The sequence below is a fragment of the Micrasema longulum genome, unplaced genomic scaffold (assembly GCF_059751315.1).
Source record: "Micrasema longulum isolate JH-2025_06_02 unplaced genomic scaffold, ASM5975131v1 h1tg000172l, whole genome shotgun sequence".
Classification (NCBI taxonomy): Eukaryota; Metazoa; Arthropoda; class Insecta; order Trichoptera; family Brachycentridae; genus Micrasema; species Micrasema longulum.
The window spans coordinates 180,561-203,963 of NW_028277377.1; the positions used below are offsets into that span (position 1 = coordinate 180,561).

Here is a 23,403-nt window from a genome sequence, read left to right on the forward strand (position 1 = left end):
TAAGGAAGAAAATAAAAAATTGACATCCTTTCGAAAATAAATTAACTTTTCGGAAAAATCGCATTTTCGAAAAAAATAGTAGATATGTTTCCTTCGTCAAATGGAAACACTGCTGAGAAAATTATTTTAGCTATAACAGAACATTTAACTTTTGGAAGAAAAGATTGAACATTACAATATTTGAGTTCGTTCGAATGTTCATAGACAAAAGACTGGATTTCACCCCCTCGGGGGTCATTAAGATTAACAAATTACAACAGGGATGGAGAATACCTTAAATAAGGGAATATGGAAGACAAGGCATTTACAGGGCTTATGACCTGCAACAGTATGTGAAATAATCCAGTCAGATGAATCTCTTCACAACAATAAAGGTTTCAGCTCTTTGACTTCACTAAAATCAACAGATGGAAGAATTGAAGAAATATGGATGTTCAAACATAGGCAAAATGGTGAATGTTACACAGTGTGTAAAGTGGCCACTTAAACCAGCCAATGACAGGTCAAGCCCTGTAAATGCCTTGACTTCCATATTCCCTTATTTAAGATATTCTCCATCCCTGTTGTAATTTGTTGATTGAACATTACTTTCCTTCAATAAATATAGAAAATTATCACTGGATACAAAATCCTTTTGCGGCAATCGATACTTCCAGGGATACATCAAATTGTGAACTTTCGTACCAAGAAGAAGAACAACAAAAAATTACTCTATCAACAGATCGTACTCTTAAAATAAAATTCTCACAAATAACTCTGGATGAATTTTGGATTTTTGTTCAAAACGAATACCCAGCCCTCTCCACAAGGGCACTGAAAATTTTATTACAATTTTCAGCCGCATATTTGTGGGAGCTAGGTTTCCCGACATTAACCAATATTAAAACAAAGAAATGCAATGACTTAGCAATTTGGATGAAGAAATGAGAGTAGCTATACCAAATATTAGACCTAATATCGCTGAAATTTGTAAAAGCCAGCAAGCTCAGGTGTCAAAAAGTTTCATTGGATTATTTATGTTTGTATGTATTTTTTTAATTAATGCAATTTTTAAATTGTCTGTAATAAAATAATCAGTTTTTGTTTTTTTTTATTTATTGAAATCTACAGTCATATACAATAATTAGGTTATAATATAATCATCATCATCATCATCAGCCGTCTCTTGTCCAATGTTGAACATAGGCCTCCCCCTTTAGTCTCCATATTTCCCTATCCTGAGCCAACCGCATCCAACCACTTCCTGCTACTCGTCTTATGTCATCAGACCACCTTGTCTGAGGCCTGCCGACACTTCTTCTACCCGTTCTGGGTCGCCATTCCAGGACTTTTTTGGTCCATCTAGAGTCTGTGATTCTGGCTATATGACCAGCCCAGCTCCATTTCTGGTTGGCAGCCCTATGGACCACATCGGTGATCTTTGTTCTCGCTCTAATCCATGTATTGGTTTTTCTGTCTCTCAACGAAATACCCAGCATTCTCCTTTCCATGGCTCTCTGTGTCACTGATAATTTGTGTAAATTTTTTTTCGTGAACACAAAAGTTTCACAGCCATATGTCAGTACAGGGAGAACACGAGCATCAAAAAGTTTCTTCTTTAAGTAATGTAAATACTTCGGAGATTTTAGGATATATGAGAGCTTACTAAAGGCGGCCCATGCTAAACCTCGCCTTCTTTCTATTTCGACCACTTGATTATTTTTCCCGACCTTTTTTTCGTGTCCTAGGTATATATAACTGTCAACCTTTTCAATGATTTGTCCATTTACTAAGATGTTACATGATTGGTTTGCATCACTCATTACTTTAGTTTTTGAAGTATTCATTTTCAAGCCTATTTTCAGGGATGCTGTATTAACTTCGTTTATCATGTTTTCGAGTTCTTTCTCATCTTCAGCAAATAGGACTATATCATCTACGAATCTGAGATTGCTAATGAGTTCGCCGTTGATGTCAATACCCTTGTCGTTTCAGTCAAGAGCTTTGAAGACATCTCCCATCATCCAGAGCTAGTGTAAATGATTTTGGGGATATTGTATCACCCTGTCTTACTCCTCTTCTTATGCGGAACTTTTCGCTTGGTTCATGGAGCTGTACAATAGAGGAGGCATTATTGTATATGTTTTTTAGGAGTTCTGAGTACCTGTGATCCACTCTACAATGATCTAAACCTTTCATTACTGCCCATATTTCTACAGAATCAAGAGCTTTCTCAAAATCAATGAATGCTAGTTGTGGTGACATATTATATTCATTATATTTCTGGATGATATTTTTCAGGGTCTGTATATGATCGTTCGTGCTGTAACCTCTCCTAAATCCTGCCTGTTCTACCGATTGGTATGCGTCTAGTTTATTAGAGAGTCTATTATTGATTATTTTTGTGAACAGCTTGTACAAGTAAGATAACAAACTAATAGGTCGATAATTTTCCAACTTCCTATGGTCACTTTTTTTGTGAAGGAGAATGATTGTTGTGTTGTTCCATTCTTCTGGTATACGTTCTTAATTTTTTTAATTATTCTTTTTATTAAAGAAGGTAAAAACATAAACAGAAAATATAAAATGAAAAATAATGAAACCCACTAAACCGCGAAACCGGCTTGTCAGCAGGTTTCTTATTTTTCCTTTACAAAGAGAAACGTTAGAGAAATTATATAAATTTAAAAAGTAATATAAACATTATTAAGAACTAAAAGCATACCTAATTTTCACACAAAATTTATTAATAAAAATTAAAATAGATGACATCAAATGATAATCAATATAAAGCTCTGTTACACATTAACCATTTAATTATTTTTAGAATCATTTTAGGAATCTTATTAAAAATTTTAGTAATTTTATAAAGAAGTGTTCTTTGGCCATACTTGTTTACAAACCTCAGTACTGACAAGCTTTCACGTTGTGCTAGCCTTGTATTATGTGAATGTAAATGCCTTTTCTGGTAGTTACTATCAAATCGGTATCTAGCGACGAATTTGAGCCATAGAATAGCATTTACGGACAGGCACCGTTGCTTTTTAAAAAATTCGGGTACCTCTTCTTCCAGACATTTGTTTAATAGAGTCACAACTGCTTGTTGAAGTATTTCTCCCCCGCATTTTATGGCTTCGATAGCTATACCATCAGAGCCAGGGTTTTTTTTGTTCTTTATCTGTCTCATGGCATGTTGGACTTCTTCCCATGTTATATCAGAAATGTCTTCTGATCCGATATTTTCAATTCCAATCTTTTGGATTTGGTTCTCACTCTCAGGTATTTGTGAGGTATAAAGTTTTTCGTAGAACTCTTTTGCCATATTTAGTGTTTCAGATCTGTTTCTGCTTTCACTACCATCAGAGAAGCGTTCATTTTCTTTCCCGTTGTCTGTGGTTTCGTATAGTCTATTCCTGGGTCAATGTCTTAATCTATGGTCGCTTTGTCCGTTTCCGCCAATTTGGTATCCGGTCATCCATGGATTTTGTTTTTTCATAAAGCTCATAATGCACCAGGTAGGTGTTACCTGGACTCCAGAAATCAATAGAAACACAATAAGAGTTTTAATGGTAGGTAAAACTCCAATATTATGTGTTCTGAATTGATTTCTGGAGTCCATATTATGAGAGATCTGTCTGTTATCTCCTTCCTAGTTTAGTTCCTTAAATAGAAATATTAACACTTTGAGCACCGGCCGAATACACATAGAATTTACCCTGTGCCCGGCCCATTTTTGTGAAATTTTATGCTTTGTGAAGGGTTTCTTAAAAGGGTCATAATTATGAAAATACTAGGTTAAATCAATTGAAACTTCTCATATTTATTTCAAAAAACTCAATAAGTCATTTGAGTATGATAGTTTTGCCAGCATTGGCCTTTGTGGAGAGCCACGTTGCAATGTTTGCACATATACAGGGTCTCCCTCCTTTTTTATGCTTTGTATCCCAGGGCCGTGTAAACACGTGAATATAATAACCACGCATTGTGTCCCAGGCCCGTGTTTTCAGGTATTGTTACGGTTGGAAAATGTATATGCCGCCATTTTTATGAAAATCACCTCAAGGTACTTTACCAACAGTAAAAAAATACTAATTAAAGTCACTAGATGTCAATAAAATGAACTTTTTTGGACAGCTGGTAAACCACTTGAAAACACGGGACTGGGACACAACGCATGGTTATATAATCACGTGTTTACACGGCTCCGGGATACAAAGTGTTAAGTCAGCAACCTGTCAGCATGTACTCTCGCTTCATTATAATTATTGAATTGGTAAATATTTCTGTATGAAAAACATTTAATTTATTTATTTTGTACTTTTTCTATTTTATATTGGTGATTTTCATGGTATGGAGACCAGATTAAAGTTGCATGTCCAAGCCGACTTCTGACAAATGCGGAATACAACATTTTTACTACTACCATCACGCCATTTCCCCATAGGGGTAGGCAGAGAGAATGGACCGACACACACGTCTATCCTGGCATACATTCCTAGCTTCTTCCACATTCATACATCTTGTCATACATGCCCTTGGGTTCTGTCTGCTTTTGACATGACCAGACTTAAGGTTTTGGTTTATCTGATCATGCCACGTCTTCTTCGGTCGTCCTCGTCTCACGTTACCGTTTGTTTTCGCCATATATACTTGTTTTACCGTCCATTCGTTCTACGTGACAAAACCATCTCAGAGACCCTTTCTTAACTTGCCCTTTACTGTCTATTTATTATATCAATGATATTTCCAAATGCTTTCTTCACTGTAAATTTAGTGTATATGCCGATGATATGAAAATATACTGTTCTATTAATTCTATTTCTGATTGTGATGCCATGCAAAACGATTTAAACCGGTTTTCAACTTACTGCCAAGAGAACGACCTAGCTTTAAACGTCTCGAAATGCCATAATATGACATTTACTAGAAACAAAAAAACAATAACTTTTCCCTATAATTTTAACAATATTAATATCCAAAAAAAAACAGCTGCAGGGATTTGGGAGTAATTTTGGACACAAAACTTAATTTTAATACTCATATAGAAGCTATTCTATCTAAATCATATAAAATGTTAGGCTTCCTAATGAGAGTTTGTAAACCATTAAAAAATCCAAGCACGACCTTGGTACTATACACCTCATTAGTCAGAAGTCACTTAGAATACGCTTCCTGCATTTGGAATCCCCAATACAACATTTATATAAATTTAATAGACAAAGTACAAAATAAATTTCATAAGTACATCCAATGTAAATTCCCTAATGTCAGTAATTTAAAGTTACCTTGTCTTCATAAACGGCGTATGATTGCGAATCAATTATTTATTTATAATTTGCTAAATAATCGGATTGATTGTGCCGATTTGCTGTCTGAAATAAACTTTAATACTCCTATTCGTCGCACTCGACATACTGTATTACTGAGCTACAACAAATGTAACACCAGAGCAGCTCAAAATTCGCTCTTAGGAAGAGCAGTTAGTAACTTTTCTAAAATTGAGAAGATGTACGATTTAGACATCTTTAACGACTCAGCTCTCTGCTACAAACGGAAGCTGAGTCTTATAGATTTTAATGTTTAGTATTACTAATGTTATTATTGTTATTATTGGAGCACATAGGGGAATTTGCTTATGTGTGCCCTACTTCAAAGTTTAAAGTTACTGTAATATTAGTATCATTTAGCCTCTTTGAAAATAAACAGAAACAATTAATACTAAACTAGGTACTACCAGAATACACACAACATAAACACCACATCTTATACACATCACTCCATACACCTCACTCCACGCACTACATTTCATACTCACAACAATAAAAACACAATCACTAGTAAATTCACACAAAGCACAAATTCTTCTTACATCTTGTTGTACTGTTAGATAGTTGTTTCATATATTGTGTTGTGTACGTAATTGGTGCTGTGTTAGGTTTATTTTTTGTTTGTAATATTGTCTAGATTTATATTAACATAGCACTGTGTGCACAACATTAAATTTAAACAAATAAACAAATAATCTTATCAATTATACTTGACTCAGATTTACACTCTCGCCTGATTTCATCATTCGTAACCCTGTCATACATTGATTTCCCACACATTCATCTAAGAGATCGCATTTTAACCGCATTCACTCGGCTTTCATCCTTCCTCTGCCAGTTCCATGTTTCACTTCCATACATAAGTGTTTTATAAATTTTTAGGCTATTCATATCTTTAAACATTTTAGTGACAAAACCTAATAATTTGAATGCATCACCGGTAATAAAAGTTATCTTTAGTTTTGGTGCACCGCGAATTTCCTTACGATCAAAAGTGCTCTTTGACATCAAAAAGGTTTAGAACCACTGGACTATTTTTTTGTAATTTGACCTCTCGTTCTCTAAATTTGGAAAAAAAATTGACGTAACCGAACATCAAGAATATTTGAGCATGTCCAAATGTTTATAGACTGTCAGATCTAAATTTATTGCACCAGATATAAATAACATTTTGGACAAGGGAATGTGTGAGTCTAGACATTTACGGGGCTTCTACCTGCCATTTAAGGGCAGGAAATGTTAACACAGTACGTCTAGGCATTCGCACGGCTTATGACCTGTCGTTTGCTGTAAAAGGGCCACTTAATCCAGCCAATGGCACATAAAATCATGATGTATCAAAGTAACCCCACTCCAAAGGGTTGATTTTAATCACCAAGTCTTCATTATTTTCTCGCTCACACAACATAATACTTTCTCATTTAAAAATAATATTTTTGTTTATCTGATTTTTTAAAACAGTTTTTTTCGTCGGTTCCTTTAACCTGTGTCCTTTTATTTATTTATCATATCTGTAATTAATGTTTATTAGTATAAAAAAGAACTTACCTTGCGTTTTACTCGACAAATTCAGTCTTCTTCTACAAAGAAATACTCTTGGATCTGTATCTCTCATATTGCGCTCAGCAATATTGATTTCTTGTAGTACACTATTGCGTTGAATAAGAAAACGGGAATATCGTTCGCCTTCGATAAAACTAACCGCGACCGAGTTTTGAAAACCGAAATATTTTCGACGAACCGCGTATAGAAAAATGTTATTATCAACATATTACAACAGAGATGAAAAACATTTGAGAGAAGGTAATATAGAGGTCTAGGCATCTACAGGGCTTTAACCTGTCATTGGCTGGTTTAAGTTGCTGCTTTACACACTGTGCAACATTCAGCATTCTGCCCATATTTGAACATCTATATTCCTTCAATTCTTTCATCTGTTGATATTTGTGAAGTTAAAGCGTTGATGACTTTATTTATGCGTGTGAGATTCATTTGATTTAATTATCTCATCTACATACTACTAGTACTAGGCAACGCCTGAAATTTTTAATTTCAATGTTAAATCTCGTTAATTAACCTCTGCTTAATATTTAAAAAAAAATTAAAACTTAATTATTTAGTTAACACATCTCTACCAGCTGTCAATCGCTGTCAAAAAAGTCTTGTTGGGCCTCGAACCGACTAGAACCAAACAATATTCAACCAACATCACTCCATGTCCACTCCATAGTTGGAGCATATAGCCTTCACAAACAGCCTCAAGACGTCTCTATCAGCTGTCAATCGCTGTCAAAAAAAAGTCTTGTTGGGCCTCGAACCGAACAATATTTAACAAACATCACTCCATGTACGCTCCATAGTTGGAGCATCTGGCCTTCACAAACAGCCTCAACACGTCTCTACCAGCTGTCAATCGCCGTCAAAAAAGTCTTGTTGGGACTAGAACCAAACAATATTCAACAAAAATCACACCATGTCCACTCCACAGTTGGAGCATATGGCTTTCACAAACGGCCTCTAGACGTCTCTATCGGCTATCTGCTGTCAAAAAAAAGTGTTGGGACTCGAACCAAACAATATTTAACAAACATAAGTCCATGTCCTCTCCATATTCGGAGCATATGGCTTTTTACAAACAGCCTTTAGATGTCTCTATCGGCTATCACCTTTAAACTCCTGTTGAAAAAACGATTTCGTCGGGAATCGAACCAAACAATTTTAGAAAATCATCAAACGTCAAAGTCTTTCAAACGGTTTTCGAGTATCTGGCTGTGTTTTACTGTATGTTATCTTAATGTAAAAAATAATATTTAAAAATCTTCATTTTTCTAACTTAAAATAACGATTGTCATATTATTCTTGTTTCAGAATATAAATTAGTACCTTTGTTCTGTGTCCTTTATTTATTTATCATATCTGCAATTAATGTTTATTAGTATAAAAAAGAACTTACCTTGCGTTTTCCTCGACAAATTCAGTCTTCAAAGAAATACTCTTGGATCTGTATCTCTCATATTGCGCTCAGCAATATTGATTTCTTGTAGTACACTGTTGCGTTGAATAAGAAAACGCGAATATCGTTCGCCTTCAATAAAATTAACCGCGACCGAGTTTTAAAAACCGAAATATTTTTGACGAACCGCGTATAGAAAAATGTTATTATCAACATATCACAACAGAGATGAAAAACATTTGAGAGAAGGTAATATAGAGGTCTAGGCGTCTACAGGGCTTTAACCTGTCATTGGCTGGTTTAAGTTGCTGCTTTACACACTGTGCAACATTCATTATTCTCCATCCCTGTTGTAATTTGTTAATCTTAATTATTTATAACTGTAAATTTGTAATTTTATTTAATGTAAAATAAATGTATTAATAATACTCAATCCATAAAAAAAACTTGTAATGTTCCCAATCAATTAAATTTAAATGATGAAATAATCATACTAAATTGATTTATTTACTGGAATAAAAAAAATCAATTAATTTTTTATTCATTTATGTATTGAAAAAAATTGTTGACAAAACAAGTATAAAATTACAAATGGTTTGTACATACATAATTAATAATAGGTAACGTTTCTACCTCAATAGAGTAAAAACTCGAGTGGGAGTGTTCGTTTTACCTTTATTTTTATGTATATGCAAATATATATCGTATTATATTTAATTTTTGCTGTCTTTAACAGATTCCCTTAAATTAGGTATTATATCCTATAGTCCTTAAAATAAGGCTTGATTAAAATGACAGCTGCCAAACTAATGTCAATGGTGATGGGAAATTACCGATTACTGATCATGTACCGATCAAATCAATTTTATCAGTTTTTTCATGCAAACATGAAACTCTGTTTCCGAAAATTGATATAAAAACGCAAATACAAGCCTATTATAGTGTATTTAAAACAATTATTCACCAATAAGACAATTATACTTTTTTCATGAACAACGTCAAATGAATTATTTTTTTATTCGATCAATTTACATTGATCAATTTGTCACATCTCTAACGTTTTTGCAAAATTACATCATTTTAAAAGAACGTTGTCAATAATTAGGTTTATTCTAGTTTTAAAACTGATTTTATATAATTATGTTGATTCATATGTCAGGCATTGTATTAAAAAAATATATTAACACGCCAGATACGAATGATTTTTCGTGTGTCAATATAAATAACTTCTTAGACGTTGCTACAAAGCTATGTCGTCACTTTTACTAACAAATGTCACTCTAATTAAGCTATATTTTAAGGACTATAGTTAACACAGAGTATATCACCCCAAATGTTATATATTTGGCCTGGGCCGATTACAATACTTACATGAAGAAACATACATACAAGAAACTGAACAAAAATAACAAAATAACAAAGACAAACAAGGGCAATAAAATAATGCTATAGAATAATATACATACACATACACAATGAATATACAAGAATACAAGAAACATACAAGAAACTGTTTTTTTATGAAACTATCATGTTTTATTTACTGCACTACGTAATTTTTATTTTTACATATATTATAAACTTGGCAATTTTGAATAAATTTATTTAACTTAATTTAGGTTCTGATCTTTAAGTCAGTTTTGCCTGGAATATTCAATGCGTTCAAATATTTATGTTGCTGTGCTATGAGTTTTAAAATCGTGGTAATAAAATAAACGCGGTCTTCTACACTAATCTTGCTTTTTAATCGGTATTAAAAACCTGCGCAGAGTTGTGCAAAAGTTATTAATTATTTTATGTACTTTAATTGAAAATAAAATATAGCTAAATGAATTATTTTCCAAGTTTTCAATAATTATTTTTAATAATAAATATTCTATGAAAAAAAAAGACAAATTAATCAGTGATTTACGATGTATATTGTCGAATCAAATAAAGCATTTATCAAAAACGTGAAAAAACTGTTTAAAATATTCACATAAAAAAAGACAAGAAAAGCACAAAAAAATATCAATAATCACTTAAATCTAATAATAATTTAAAGTTCTGACATACTGCTGCCTTCTGCTTGTCTGTAATTGATTTCGCCATCCCTGATGATGCGATGCACTCACTCACTTTCTTTAGTAACTATTTTTAATAAATCGCGCCCGGAAAATTAATAATTATTTTTATAACACAAATTAATCAAAAATAGCAAAGGGTAATTATTTTTACTGTCATTTTTATTAAACCGACATTATGATTTTTAATTTCAATCAAATCCAACCAACACTCACTTTGAACACTCCCGAGATTTAAACATAATTATTATTGCGCAAAAATAATTTTTAAAAAACGCCAGAATTATCTTTGGCAGGCCATGTGGTGAATGGCTAAGACGTTTGCTTAACGTACTGAATTTTCGGGTTCGATTTTGAGCCAGGTCACAGTTACATTTCTTTAAGCCTGGGTGTTTGCATTTACAAACCGCTCCCGAAAATAAATGTACTTTATTTTTAAAATCACATTTTTAGGAAACGCGAGGGGGCAATTATTTTTATTTTTACTGATTAAACCGATTTAAGTTTGTTTTACTATTAATTACACTTTGTTACACTCGATATTGGACAAGTTCCAATTCGGCCCATCTCGACGCAGGACTGTTAGTCCCGCGGAGTTGGGACTTATGTCTCAAATAATGTACAATACTTATTGTACGTAAATAAATAAATAAAATAACAAAATCGCCGGTTTGGCGGATAACGTGGTCTAACGGCCAAGACGATGCCTCATTCACGTTTGTGTATTCGGGGTTCGATTCCCGATTATTTTACTAACACGACACTTCTCACTTCACTTACTAACACAAAAAAAAAACATTTTTAAACCGTAGGATTATTACGCTGGATTTTAATAGAAAAATATATTTTTAAAGAGAAAAATTGCCACCCCAGTACACCACTTTTTATACGAACATCAGCAACCATATGCTTATTATTATTAAATGAATAAAAAAAATATTCGCTAAACCACCAACTTTTTGTTAAAAAACCTTTGCAAAGTATTTTTACACGCGTGCGGCGCGATCGAATTTTCGAGAAGAACTGACCACACGCTTGGCACTCTGATACAAAAGTTGCTTCTAAATTATTATTATTATTATTAGTTAGTTTACTGCGTCTGCACGTAAGAGGCGCTGTGATCGTCGGACATCTGTCATGGCGTCGTTGTTGTCAACTGTCATAATTTCAAATCATAACTTTTTCGGTGATTGCAGCGATAACAGCCATTGTTTACATTGACTTTTTTTTGCTTTTCACCTGCTTACACTGTTGATTTTAATTTGAATTTGTCTTTATTTTTTAAGTTTCCTAACAAATATTTTAGTTTTATATGTTTTATAACAAATCTTTTAGTTTTATAAGTTTTATTTTAAGCAAATCTTTTAGTTTCGTAAGTTTTGATTCTGTTGTTTTTTGTTTGGTTTTAGATACGAGCGTTTAAGGCGTCATCATGAATAAATATTGTTGTGTGGAATCCTGCAAAGTTTCAAAAGACGAAGTAAAGCTGTATTGCTTTCCCAGCAATAAAAACCCTGCCGTCTTTAACAGTTGGGTGAAGAATGTTAAAAATAAGAAAATTTTATCTCTTGCACCCAGTACGATTTGTAGATATTATCGTGTTTGCCAAAGGCATTTTGAAGCTAGATTTATTGAAGGGGATCGTGGGTTACTTTCTGGAGCAATCCCCACTTTATTTAGCCAAGTTGAAATTGATGGAGAACGTTGCATAAAAGAACAATTTCATATACCAGAACATTATACTTCCAATCGAGGTAAGTGAATCTACACCTCTAAAATAAATAAATAGCCATTTGGTGAAAACATTATCTCATACTATTTTTAAATGATTTATTATAGGTTTGAAACAGTATCACAATGTCCCTACTGGCTGCACTTATCCCACTATCATCACATCAAAGAATGTTGTTGGTAAGTATATTATTTATCAATTAAGTATATAATTTAGTTTCAATCTTGTTTGTACCATTAAAATCTATGAAACGCTTTATGAATTTTCTTTTCAGTTACCTCTATTTCTGCTGGACCATCTCCTGTCAAAATAACATGCATGTCGAGTATTGCTTGTGAGTACTCAATTTGCCCTGTTTATTTCATTTTGAACTATGTGTGTACGTTCTGAATCTTGAATAACTCACGAATATTTATTTTCAGTTCCTATTGCGACTAGCCTACACACTCCTGCCATTAGCGTGCCTACTCTTACTGGTATGTGTATTTAATGTTTTCACCTGACTGTATTTACTCTTATCCTTTAAAGCCCGTGTAACACTCTATTTATTTTCTTTTTAGTTACCTCTATTTCTGCTGGACCGTCCCCTGTCAAGATAACATGCATGTCGAGTATTGCTTGTGAGTACTCAATTTGCCCTGTTTATTTCATTTTGAACTATGTGTGTACGTTCTGAATCTCGAATAACTCATGAATATTTATTTTCAGTTCCTATTGCGACTAGCCTACACACTCCTGCCATTAGCGTGCCTACGCTTACTGGTATGTGTATTTAATGTTTTCGCCAGACTGTATTTACTTGTACCCGTTAAAACTTGTGTAACGCTATATTTATTTTCATTTTAGTTACCTCTATTTCCGCTGGACCATCCCCTGTCAAGATAAGATGCATGTCGAGAATTGCTGGTGAGTAATCAATTTACCTTGTTTGTTTTGTTTTGAACTATGTGTGTACGTTCTGAATCTTGAATAACACGTGACTATTTCTCTTCAGATCCTATTTCGACTAGCCTATACACTCCTGCCATTAGCGTGCCTACTCTTACTGGTATGTGTATTTAATGTTTTCGACAGACTGTATTTACTCTTACCCTTTAAAGCCTGTGTAACGCTCTATTTATTTTCTTTTTAGTTACCTCTATTTCCGCTGGACCGTCCCCTGTCAAGATAACATGCATGTCGAGTATTGCTTGTGAGTACTCAATTTGCCCTGTTTATTTCATTTTGAACTATGTGTGTACGTTCTGAATCTTGAATAACTCATGAATATTTATTTTCAGTTCCTATTGCGACTAGCCTACACACTCCTGCCATTAGCGTGCCTACGCTTACTGGTATGTGTATTTAATGTTTCCGCCAGACCGTATTTACTTGTACCCTTTAAAACCTGTGTAACGCTTTATTTATTTTCTTTTTAGTTACCTCTATTTCCGCTGGACCATCCCCTGTCAAGTTAAGATGCATGTCGAGAATTGCTGGTGAGCAATCAATTTACCTTGTTTGTTTTGTTTTGAACTATGTGCATACATTTTGAATCCTGAATAACACATGACTATTTCTCTTTAGATCCTATTTCGACTAGCCTACACACTACTGCCATTAGCGTGCCTAATCTAATTGGTGAGTGTATGGACTTTTTTCACTTATATGTACTTTCTTGTACCCTTAAAACCTTTGTAATGTTTTACAAATTGTCTTTTCAGCTCCTTCTATCTCTGCGGGACCATCCTTTGAAATAAGTTATGCTCCAAATATTATTACTGGTAAATATTTGTTTTGATATTAAGTTTTATTTCAAATTAAATACATATATTGTTTTTTGCTGCATTCTCCCGACATCATTAGACCCAATGTTTTTGGTAAGAACTTTTTTTTAAACTTTTTCATGTCATTGTATTAAAATATTAATTATTCAATTGGATTTTTTACAGAAAGCACAATGAATAATTTGGATTTAAAACCTCAGTATGATTATATAAGCAGCGCGTATAAAAAAGTTCGATCAACTGCTAAGCGATACCAGCGGAAGGCCTGTTCTTTCCGTGAAAGGCTAAAAAAGGCAACTAAATTCAGCAAATCTTCTTCTTTTGAACAGTTGACAAAATTTATGTCAAATGATGTCAAAACATTTATTTGGTGCCAAATAAAATGTTCGAAGAGAAAAAAAAATGGCAGGAGATTTTCCTTTGATGAAAAAATAATGTCGCTCGCCTTATTGAAAAACTCGCCAAAAGGGTACAAACTTTTGCGAAGAATATTTGCATTGCCTTCAAGGAGGACTTTACACAGACTTCTCGATGGGTTAAATTTTCAGACAGGAATAAATTGCAATGTAATTAATTTTTTGAAAAGTGCAGTTAATTCTTGGAGCCCAGGAGACAGAATGTGTTCATTGGTATTTGATGAGATGGCACTGATAACTAATCTGTCTTTTGGTTCCGAGAAAGATGGGCTCCAAGGGCTTGTTGATTTTGGCACCGTAAAAAAAGCCAGGTTTGTTTGTTTGAACATTTTTTTTACAAATATTGCTTTGTTTTTATATATTTGATTTTACAATACTAAATTACATGTTTTATTTCAGATTTGCTGACCACGCACTGGTTTTTATGATTAGAGGCATAACCGGCTCTTGGCGTCAGCCCATAGCATATTATTTTTGTGAAGGCACTACTCCTGCCATTCAATTAGTTAAGTGCATTCGTGAGGTGTACGCTGCTGTCATGAGTACTGGTCTCATCGTCAAGGCCAGTGTTTGTGACCAAGGTGCTACGAATGTAGGGGCAATGCGTTATTTAAAAGATGATACTAGGAGGGCCTACTTTCTCAGTGGAAAAAATTATGGTAAGAACTATTTATGTAACTTAATAGTTAATACTATCAATACATTTTATATTAAATTGATTTATAAATAAAATAAAAAAACAATCTCGCCGTTTTCTGTAGGGGTAGGCGGAGAGGATATTTGAATAAATCTGTAGCATGTGACAACAAAATAAATTGTTTTAATTAAATTACAAATTTAAAAGCTTCAATTAAATTTATTTATCTATAGAATCACTATGTAAAGCGCCCTTGAGGTATTATCTTACAAAAATGGCGCTATGTAAGTTATCCATAATAATAATAATAACGCCATATCACTCCCTATTTTAAATTGACTTTCACTTTCTCTCTTCTTTTTAATTTATCATCGTCATTTATATGATTACTCACAAATCAATCTTTTTTTTTCAGATGAAACGTTTTTTGATATAAATGATAATAAAATTTATATCATTTATGACCCTCCACACTTAATTAAAGGATTAAGAAATAATTTCCTTACAAAAAACATAATTTATCAAGAAAAAGTTTGTAGCTGGGATGATATTGTATATGTTTATGAAAAAGATTCTAAAATAGGGGATATTAGGCTACTGAAAAGCATAAATGACGAACATATCATACCTGACAAAATTAAGAAAATGAAAGTTAGAAACTGTACCAAAGTGCTAAGTGAAAGGATGGTTGCCGCTCTTCGTTTTGCAGCAGAATTTGGTATGTGTTGAAATGTTTAGTGCTACCTTTTAACAAATTGTATCTCAAAAATATGTTTAGTAAATATGTATCTTTTAATTTGCAGTATCATCACCGAAGAAGGAGAGTTTGTTGGCTACCAGTGATGTCATCTTATTCTTCGACAAACTCTTTGACAGTACAAATGGTGCTTCCAAATTTTCAAAGGGGAAAATGAGATATATCACTACACCACAGTCTGCACATCATGCATTTTGGATAGAAGCTATCAATAAATTAAAAAGCATGAAATTTTTGCATTCTGGAAAAGAGAAGATTGTACCATCTCTAAAAAACTATATATCAACTCTGAAAGGTTTCCAGGGGCTCTGGGCGGACATGCATCAGTCAGGTCTTAAAAAACTTGTCACGCGTCGTCTCAACCAAGATCCTTTAGAAAACTTTTTTGGTATGATTAGGATGTACAATGGAAGGAATGTGAATCCTACATGCAGAGACTTTGTGAACTCTTTTAAGTCAGCAGTAATTACTAATTTTTTATCTGCTCACTCTCCAACCTTCAACTGCGAAGATGATAGAGGACAAATGCTGTTAAACTTGAAAGAGTTTATAAATCTCTCTCATAATAGCTTCACTTCACTTTCAATATCTGATCTTAATAAAGATTCAATGGTTTCATCATCAATTTTGACAATAGCAAATTATTGCAATGCCAATACTGTGAGTGGTATATCTGTTTTACACTCTCAACAAGAGAGGAGTAAAGTTGGAGCCCATGGGTATGTTGCTGGCTGGGTTTGTCGGAGGATTCTGAAAGACAATTACTGTGAGGCCTGCAAACAGTCGCTTACGGAAACAGAACCAACAATTCATCATAAATATTTAACTTTAAGGGAAAGGAATGATAAATGTAAATCTTTAAAAATAGCGTCTAAAAACCTTCTGTATGTATTTACAAGATGTATAGAAATAATTAATGAATATCTAAATAATCCCAACAATTTAATTAGTGTAAGATTTCACAAGAACTTGGAGTGCATTATAGAAAAAAACTTAAAATTTGACTGGTTGTGTCCAGACCATTCTAATGTGACTAAAGTAAAAATTATTAAATTAATCATAAAATTACAATTGCATAACTGGACACAAGAAATAAATAAATTATTAACAGGGAAGTATGAATCGAAGCTATTAAAATCCAATTTAAATTATTTTCAAAAATTAGCAGTAGCAAAAAGTAATAAATATAAAAAAAAAGGTAAATCATAAATTTCTAATTTAAAAGTGCATTTTTATTCTTCTTTAAATGCATTCAGAAGGTTTTTGTATGTTCTTTAGTTAACTATGTGTATGCTGAGTTCTCCCATGTATTTTTTTATACTTGATCATTTGAATTTGTATAGTTATTTTCAACATAATATAATATGCAGACGGAGAACCTCTTTTTGTTATTCGGATACATTAGATATTGTTGATGAAGTTGTTTATTATGGTTTAACTATTATTTTAAAGTAAAACACACATATTTTTAAAACTTGTAAATAATATACATTCATTGTTGGCCAAATTTATCACATTAATAAAGTATTAGTTCATGATTGTAGGATCCTAAAATATTATTTTTTTAGTACATAATGTATAACTATTTAATTTGATATAAATTAATGTCTGAGCACTTGATGACAAACTGAAATGGCAGTTCATTTTTTTTCAGATTGTTTTGTAATTATTGTATTTATTAAGGTCCTAAATAATGCTTCAGGTATATCTATATCCAACCGTTGCCTATGATAACTATACAGCAATTTGTTGGGACAAAAAGCATATTATGTTTCATATTTGTTTTTGAAAAAATGTTTGTATATTTGTTTCTTCTTGTATTATAATTATTATACCATAAGAGCCCGCTTAATGCAATGGATATATTCCAATAAGTTTAAACGCTAAACTAAACAGTTTTGTTACATTTATTGTTAAATACTTTTAAAATCATATTAATTATAGGATTTTTTACTGACGTTATCAATTTTTGTTTATAAAACATTTATTAAATCATAAAAAAGTTGGAGAAAAAAAGTGATTATACTTTTCTTGGTTTTTACTTATTTGAAATTTTTTTTTTATTTCTAAAAAAGTCTTTTAACATTATTTGAATTTTTTTCTGTTTCATTTATCAAGTGATTGATGATAGCAAGACATCATATCAATGACACTCTGTCTTGCCTTTAAACTTCTACCGAAACTTAAATTATTTTGTACAATTGATTCCTTATTTCTATTATAATTTTAGATTAGAAAATCTGTTAAATGTTCTCACTGCACTATAAGATCATATTGTAATGTACTAGGTCCTCTATATATTATACCTATAGTTCGTAATAATGTTTTATTTATAATGCTTCTGATCTTTATATTTATTTTGAACAATTACTTATGTTTACTTTTTCTGATATTAGTTTTAAACCTTCAAACTCCTTAAAATATTTAATTTTGTATAGCAGTTTATGTATTAGGACAAGAAGCTTGTATTTTTTCACTCGCTGTTCACAAAATGTTTTTGAATGTTATTCTTATTATTCTATTAGATAATAACGTACTAGGTTCTTATACTATAATATATGTATAGAGTTTGTAGTTTAATTTTTAATATTTGTTTATAATTTTATATTTATCTGTAATTATATTTCATAATTCTTTTTGAATATTCAGATCAGTGAGATACATCATATATTATATTATATACTCAGTCCTTTATATGTAATATGTATACTATAATTATGTATTATTAATAAATATTATACCATTGAATATAATTATTATTTTACTTATTTATGAACAATAAATTATTCCCAGTAATCCTATCATAATTACATTGATGTCATGTCTTTTTAAATAAACATATTACAACAGACATGAAGAACATTTTAGATAAGGTAATATAGAAGTCTAGGTACCTACAGGGCTTATGACCTCATTCCCTGGTTTATGTGGTCACTGTACATTATGTGTAACATTCACCGAATGGTGAGTTGCCAAACTGCCTATATTTCATAAGCCCTGTAGATGCCTAGACTTTTATATTCCCTTCTCTAAAATGTTTTGCATCTCTGTTGTAATATGTTTATTTTAACAGCTCTTTTGGGGGTTGAATCCATTTCTTGTGTACAAAATATTGTTATGTTAAATGGTAATAAATGTAAAGTAATTGTCATTTTTAGACCATGCTAACATTTATATTATTAAATATATGTCATATCTATAATTTGCGTTTTTATTTCGTTTCCTGTTTTTAAATCCTGTATTTTTTATTTCTAAATAATATTGGACATTTGAATTTCCCGCTAAAAGGTTTTTTTTGGCGATATTAGCGCCACTGCGGACCGACGCTAAGGCGTATCTGTCAAAATGATGTAACAGTACTTTTGTTCTAAGTGTCACATCTGTACTTGTACTATATAATCTGTGGAACTGACCACAAATTATAATCTTTGTATGAAAATGTTTTTTCTCTGACTTTTTTTCTTACATTTTCGCGCCATTTCACTCTAATGTCTGTCAAAAAAAAAAAACTTAAACTCGACAGCCATAAATCAAAAAAAAAAAAAAAATGAAATCTCAAATGTCAAAATGAAACGCTCTAAACAAAGGTTTAATTACGTTTTATCAACTACTTAAAATTCAATTTATTAGTAATATTTTTTCACAATATGGGTTGGTGTGCGTATTTAATACCCCTTTCCTTAAGTTATTTAATTTTTACAATTTTTCAATTGAATTGATGAAAGAAAAAGGCTTCATTACATTAGTAAAATTGATTTATTACAATTTATTTTTAAAAACACATATGGAGCAAACACAATTGTCATTCAATGTTTATTTTATATTTAAGAAAATTGTACATAGGTTCGATAATTAATTGTTCAGTAATTCGGCAAAACAGCGATGATCTAATTAAATCACAAAAAATACTTATTAACACAGTTTGACATTCGCGGGGTTCACTGATTGAGAATCACCGGAATTCTGTTTACACTTAATGGATGAGATTTACGACCGCGCACCGAACTTCGACAAAGGGACAAACATCTGGTGTTAAGATTATGCTCGGGCACTGGCTTCATAGGAATGGTTGATAAAACTTCCTAACAAATCAAGTACGGAAGGGCTCAAATAAAAGCGCACATTCGTATTAATTGCTTAGTGAGTATTATGCAACTCATTACTTGAATTTCCGTCAAGAATAATCTTAGGAAGCTGACTAAGTACATGAGCTGTTCCAAAATGCATGAAAGCGGCTGCTTGTAACTGTCATCTGTATGCTGATGATGCCGTCCTTCTTACTAGCAGCAAAGGAGACCTGCAATTCTTGGTAACAAAAGTCTACGATACATGCAAGAAAAGCGATTTGCTAATAAATGTTGATAAATCGGAAGTGATGGTTTTTGAAAGGGATGAAAATAACTAAATGTGAGATCAGTGTAAATGGAGATATTTTAAATCAGGTATAAGAATGTGTGTATCTGGGAAGTATGTTTACTAGGGATAGAAAGACCGAGAAAGGTATTGAAGGTAGTGGGTGAGTGCCGGGAACAGGGTGAAATCTACTTTGTAAATGTCTAGACTTCTATATTCCCTTATTTAAGGTATTCTCCATCCTTGTTGTAATTCGTTAATCTTAATGACTCCCGAGGGGGTGAAATCCAGTCTTTTGTCTACGAGCATTTGGACAAACTCAAATATTGCACACTAAATAAGAGTACGCATTGTTATTTATTTATGTTATTTTATTGTCACTATTATTACTATAATTATTGATATACATTAAAAAAAACTTATAACTACTATGAGACTTTATTAATAATCTAGTAAAATTATATTCGATTGTATAAATTGCATCTATATTAAATTAAATTTTATTAAAATTAATCTTATATAAATTCTAATAAACTGCTTTAATAACATATGATGAAAACTAAATTTTGGTCTATATACAATTTTTAATTTTTCTTTTGTGACTATTGGTGTTCACATATAATTGGTGAAAGATGTTTAGTGTTATTATTTTTTATTTTATAAACTGTATTTATATTGTGATATCTTTTACTGTTTGTGAACTGAAAATAAATCAATAAAATCAGGTTCACGGGTAGGTACCTCATGTGCACACTCCTAGAATATGCCTCAGTGGTCTGGTCTCCATATTATGTGAATCGCATAAATCACATTGAATTAGTCCAGCATCGCTCGCTTCGAAAAGTAGCGTGGATGCTCGGACTAGAGAGAGGTAATTATTCTCATTCTGATATAGAGTCAATGTTAAATATTTCTAGTTTACAAAAACGTAGAACTAATATTGACTCCATATATGTGTTCGGCATACTAAATGGTATAATCGATGTGCCACCATTACTGGGACAAGTAAAATTCTATATTTAGACTCTTACGTTGAGAAACAATGAAGTACTGTTCATCGATCAGCATAGAACACACTATGGCCTTAAATCTCCCATGACCCGTCTTTGTCGAATTGTTAACTCGAGACAAGATCTGGATTTTTTTGGTTTAAGTTTACGGCAATTTAAACGAGCTTTAAATAAATAGTTCAGATCTTGTCTCGATGTTCCTTACATTGCGATCATTTTTCTGTTCATTTTACCTAATTGCATCGTGTTCAAGAACGCCATAGACTCGGGTTGATATAATTGAATCGGGTTGTAGTCCCGTAGCTAGTGTCTTGGACTCACAGCTCAAAGGTCCGTGGTTCAAATCCCACTCGACCTCAACTCAATTCTCATTTTCTAATAGTGAGTTATTCACAACTCGTTGAAAATGCCCCTCAAAATGAAATATTTGGATAAATCATAAGAACACAAATATTTCATTTGAATAAAAAATCATGTTTAACTCAAACCATTTTTCAATATAATTAGATGAAATTTGTCATTTTAGCACGCCATAGAGCTTTATTTATTTATTAAAGTAGAAAGACACAATGTTATATAGTAGACTTGGTGGGAGTAGAAGCGGGAGAGGTGTTTATAATTTAATTTGATTCGGTGATCGTTTGAAAGAAGACAACTTGTTATCAAAGAAATCAAGACTGGTATGTTTGTTGGCAGACCTGAGAATTCTGGGCATAGGGGAATGAAAACCGTAATTAGTTCTATGGATGTCGGTATGAAAAAGTAAGTTTTGTCTGAGGTTCCTAGTTGGGATATTTAATTTTGTTGAGCTCAGTAGTTCAGGCGCATCAAAGAGAGAGTTGAGAATTTTAAACAGGACTAGAAAGTCGGATTTATTCCGACGGTCTTGAACGGAAGGTATATTTAAGCTAGTTTCTAACTCGTTATACGTACATTGGTTTCTGGATAAGCCCAACCTCCGGCCTATCTTTCTTGAAAATCAAAGTTGAACTGATTACACACCGCAAACTTGGACAGTCATTTATCCCGGCTTAAATAAAGTGGTTTCTGAAAATGCAACGGTCAAATCAACATGTAAGCATATTTTTTGCATTAATTTGTAAGTGCTGAAACCCCCAAACCCCTTAACTGTAAAATCACAGATTTTTCCGAATTGTGTTAGTTTTATAAACAATGCTAATGCCTATTGGCTGAAAACACTCTAGTTTCGGATTGCTCGTGAGAAGTTGACACGGAGCCATCACTCCTGGGGCAGCTTTAGTAAAGTGGTGGGTAATTGGTCGCTCGTCCTGACCATTTATTTTTCCCGAGTTCGATTACTTGTCTTGTCCGAATACTTGTGTATAAAGTATAATTTAAAGTATAATTGGCGGCCTCCGTGGTGTAGTGGTCAAGACGCTTGACTCACGCACGGGAGGTTCCGGGTTCGATTCCCGGTGAGAACACACAAATTAAAATGTGATTTTTCTCAAGCCTGGGTGCTCTGTGATGTAATTCACTACTGTAATTAGGCCTCCTGGCCTGTTGTGGTGCAAAAAAAAAAAAAAAATGTAAATGTAAAAAAAAAAATAATTGTAAAGTGCGGCCGAAATGGGTACCTATGATTTTTTTGCCCATGTATCGCTATCTCGGCCCCACAACATTACTCCTCTAACATCGCAGCTGACCAGCTACCCCTGCGCTCTTCATCCCCCGCGGAGGCCTGAAGGAAAATATCCCCACTAGAATAGTTATCAAAGTTCGCCTATAAAAGGTCGTGCACCCGCTATAGAAGGCAGAGTTATTTATCTCAGCAATCAGACCGCTTTCATGTATTTTGGAAAAATCATGGCATTCCAGAAGGATTGATCCCACGGAGGTTTGACTAAGCTACAAGCAGCGTACTTAGTCAGCTTCTAAGATTATTCTTGAGGGATATTCAAGTAATGAGTTGCATAATACTCACTAAGCAATTAATACGAATGTGCGCTTTTATTTGAGCCCTTCCGTACTTGATTTGCTAGGAAGTTTCATCAACCATTCCTATGAAGCCAGTGCCCGAACATAATCTTAACACCAGATGTTTGTCCCTTTGTCTCATCTCATCCTAAATCTCATCCATCAAGTGTAAACAGAATTCCGGTGATTCTCAATCAGTGAACCCCGCGAATGTCAAACTGTGTTAATAAGTATTTTTTGTGATTTAATTAGATCATCGCTGTTTTGCCGAATTACTGAACAATTAATTATCGAACCTATGTACAATTTTCTTAAATATAAAATAAACATTGAATGACAATTGTGTTTGCTCCATATGTGTTTTTAAAAATAAATTGTAATAAATCAATTTTACTAATGTAATGAAGCCTTTTTCTTTCATCAATTCAATTGAAAAATTGTAAAAATGAAATAACTTAAGGAAAGGGGTATT

The 23,403-nt window shown here is 32.7% G+C and overlaps 1 protein-coding gene and 1 long non-coding RNA gene across 9 annotated transcripts; one reads left to right on the forward strand and one right to left on the reverse strand.

The window, feature by feature from the left end:
• The first annotated feature begins 11,496 nt into the window (after positions 1 to 11,496).
• On the forward strand, positions 11,497 to 16,975 carry LOC148283991 (uncharacterized). Of its 8 annotated transcripts, XM_088242853.1 has the most exons (17): positions 11,497 to 12,076; positions 12,162 to 12,233; positions 12,329 to 12,388; positions 12,477 to 12,530; positions 12,615 to 12,674; positions 12,763 to 12,816; positions 12,901 to 12,960; positions 13,049 to 13,102; positions 13,187 to 13,246; positions 13,335 to 13,388; positions 13,473 to 13,532; positions 13,621 to 13,674; positions 13,758 to 13,817; positions 13,986 to 14,547; positions 14,636 to 14,895; positions 15,289 to 15,591; positions 15,677 to 16,975. In XM_088242853.1, exons 1-17 carry the CDS (start codon positions 11,755 to 11,757, stop codon positions 16,837 to 16,839), a joined length of 3,312 nt encoding a protein of 1,103 aa, XP_088098979.1. In that variant the 5' UTR covers positions 11,497 to 11,754; the 3' UTR covers positions 16,840 to 16,975. The 8 variants fall into 8 exon arrangements, with proteins under 8 accessions (XP_088098979.1, XP_088098981.1, XP_088098982.1 ...); XM_088242855.1 differs by lacking the exons at positions 13,187 to 13,246; positions 13,335 to 13,388 and having other exon boundaries at positions 11,614 to 12,076; XM_088242856.1 differs by lacking the exons at positions 13,049 to 13,102; positions 13,187 to 13,246 and having other exon boundaries at positions 11,614 to 12,076.
• A 3,858-nt stretch (positions 16,976 to 20,833) lies between these two features.
• LOC148283992 (uncharacterized) lies at positions 20,834 to 23,001 on the reverse strand. Its single transcript, XR_015825452.1, has 2 exons — positions 22,939 to 23,001; positions 20,834 to 22,040 (listed from the first exon to the last, which is right to left on the reverse strand). It is a non-coding gene; the product is annotated as an uncharacterized LOC148283992 (long non-coding RNA).
• Positions 23,002 to 23,403: the final 402 nt, after the last annotated feature.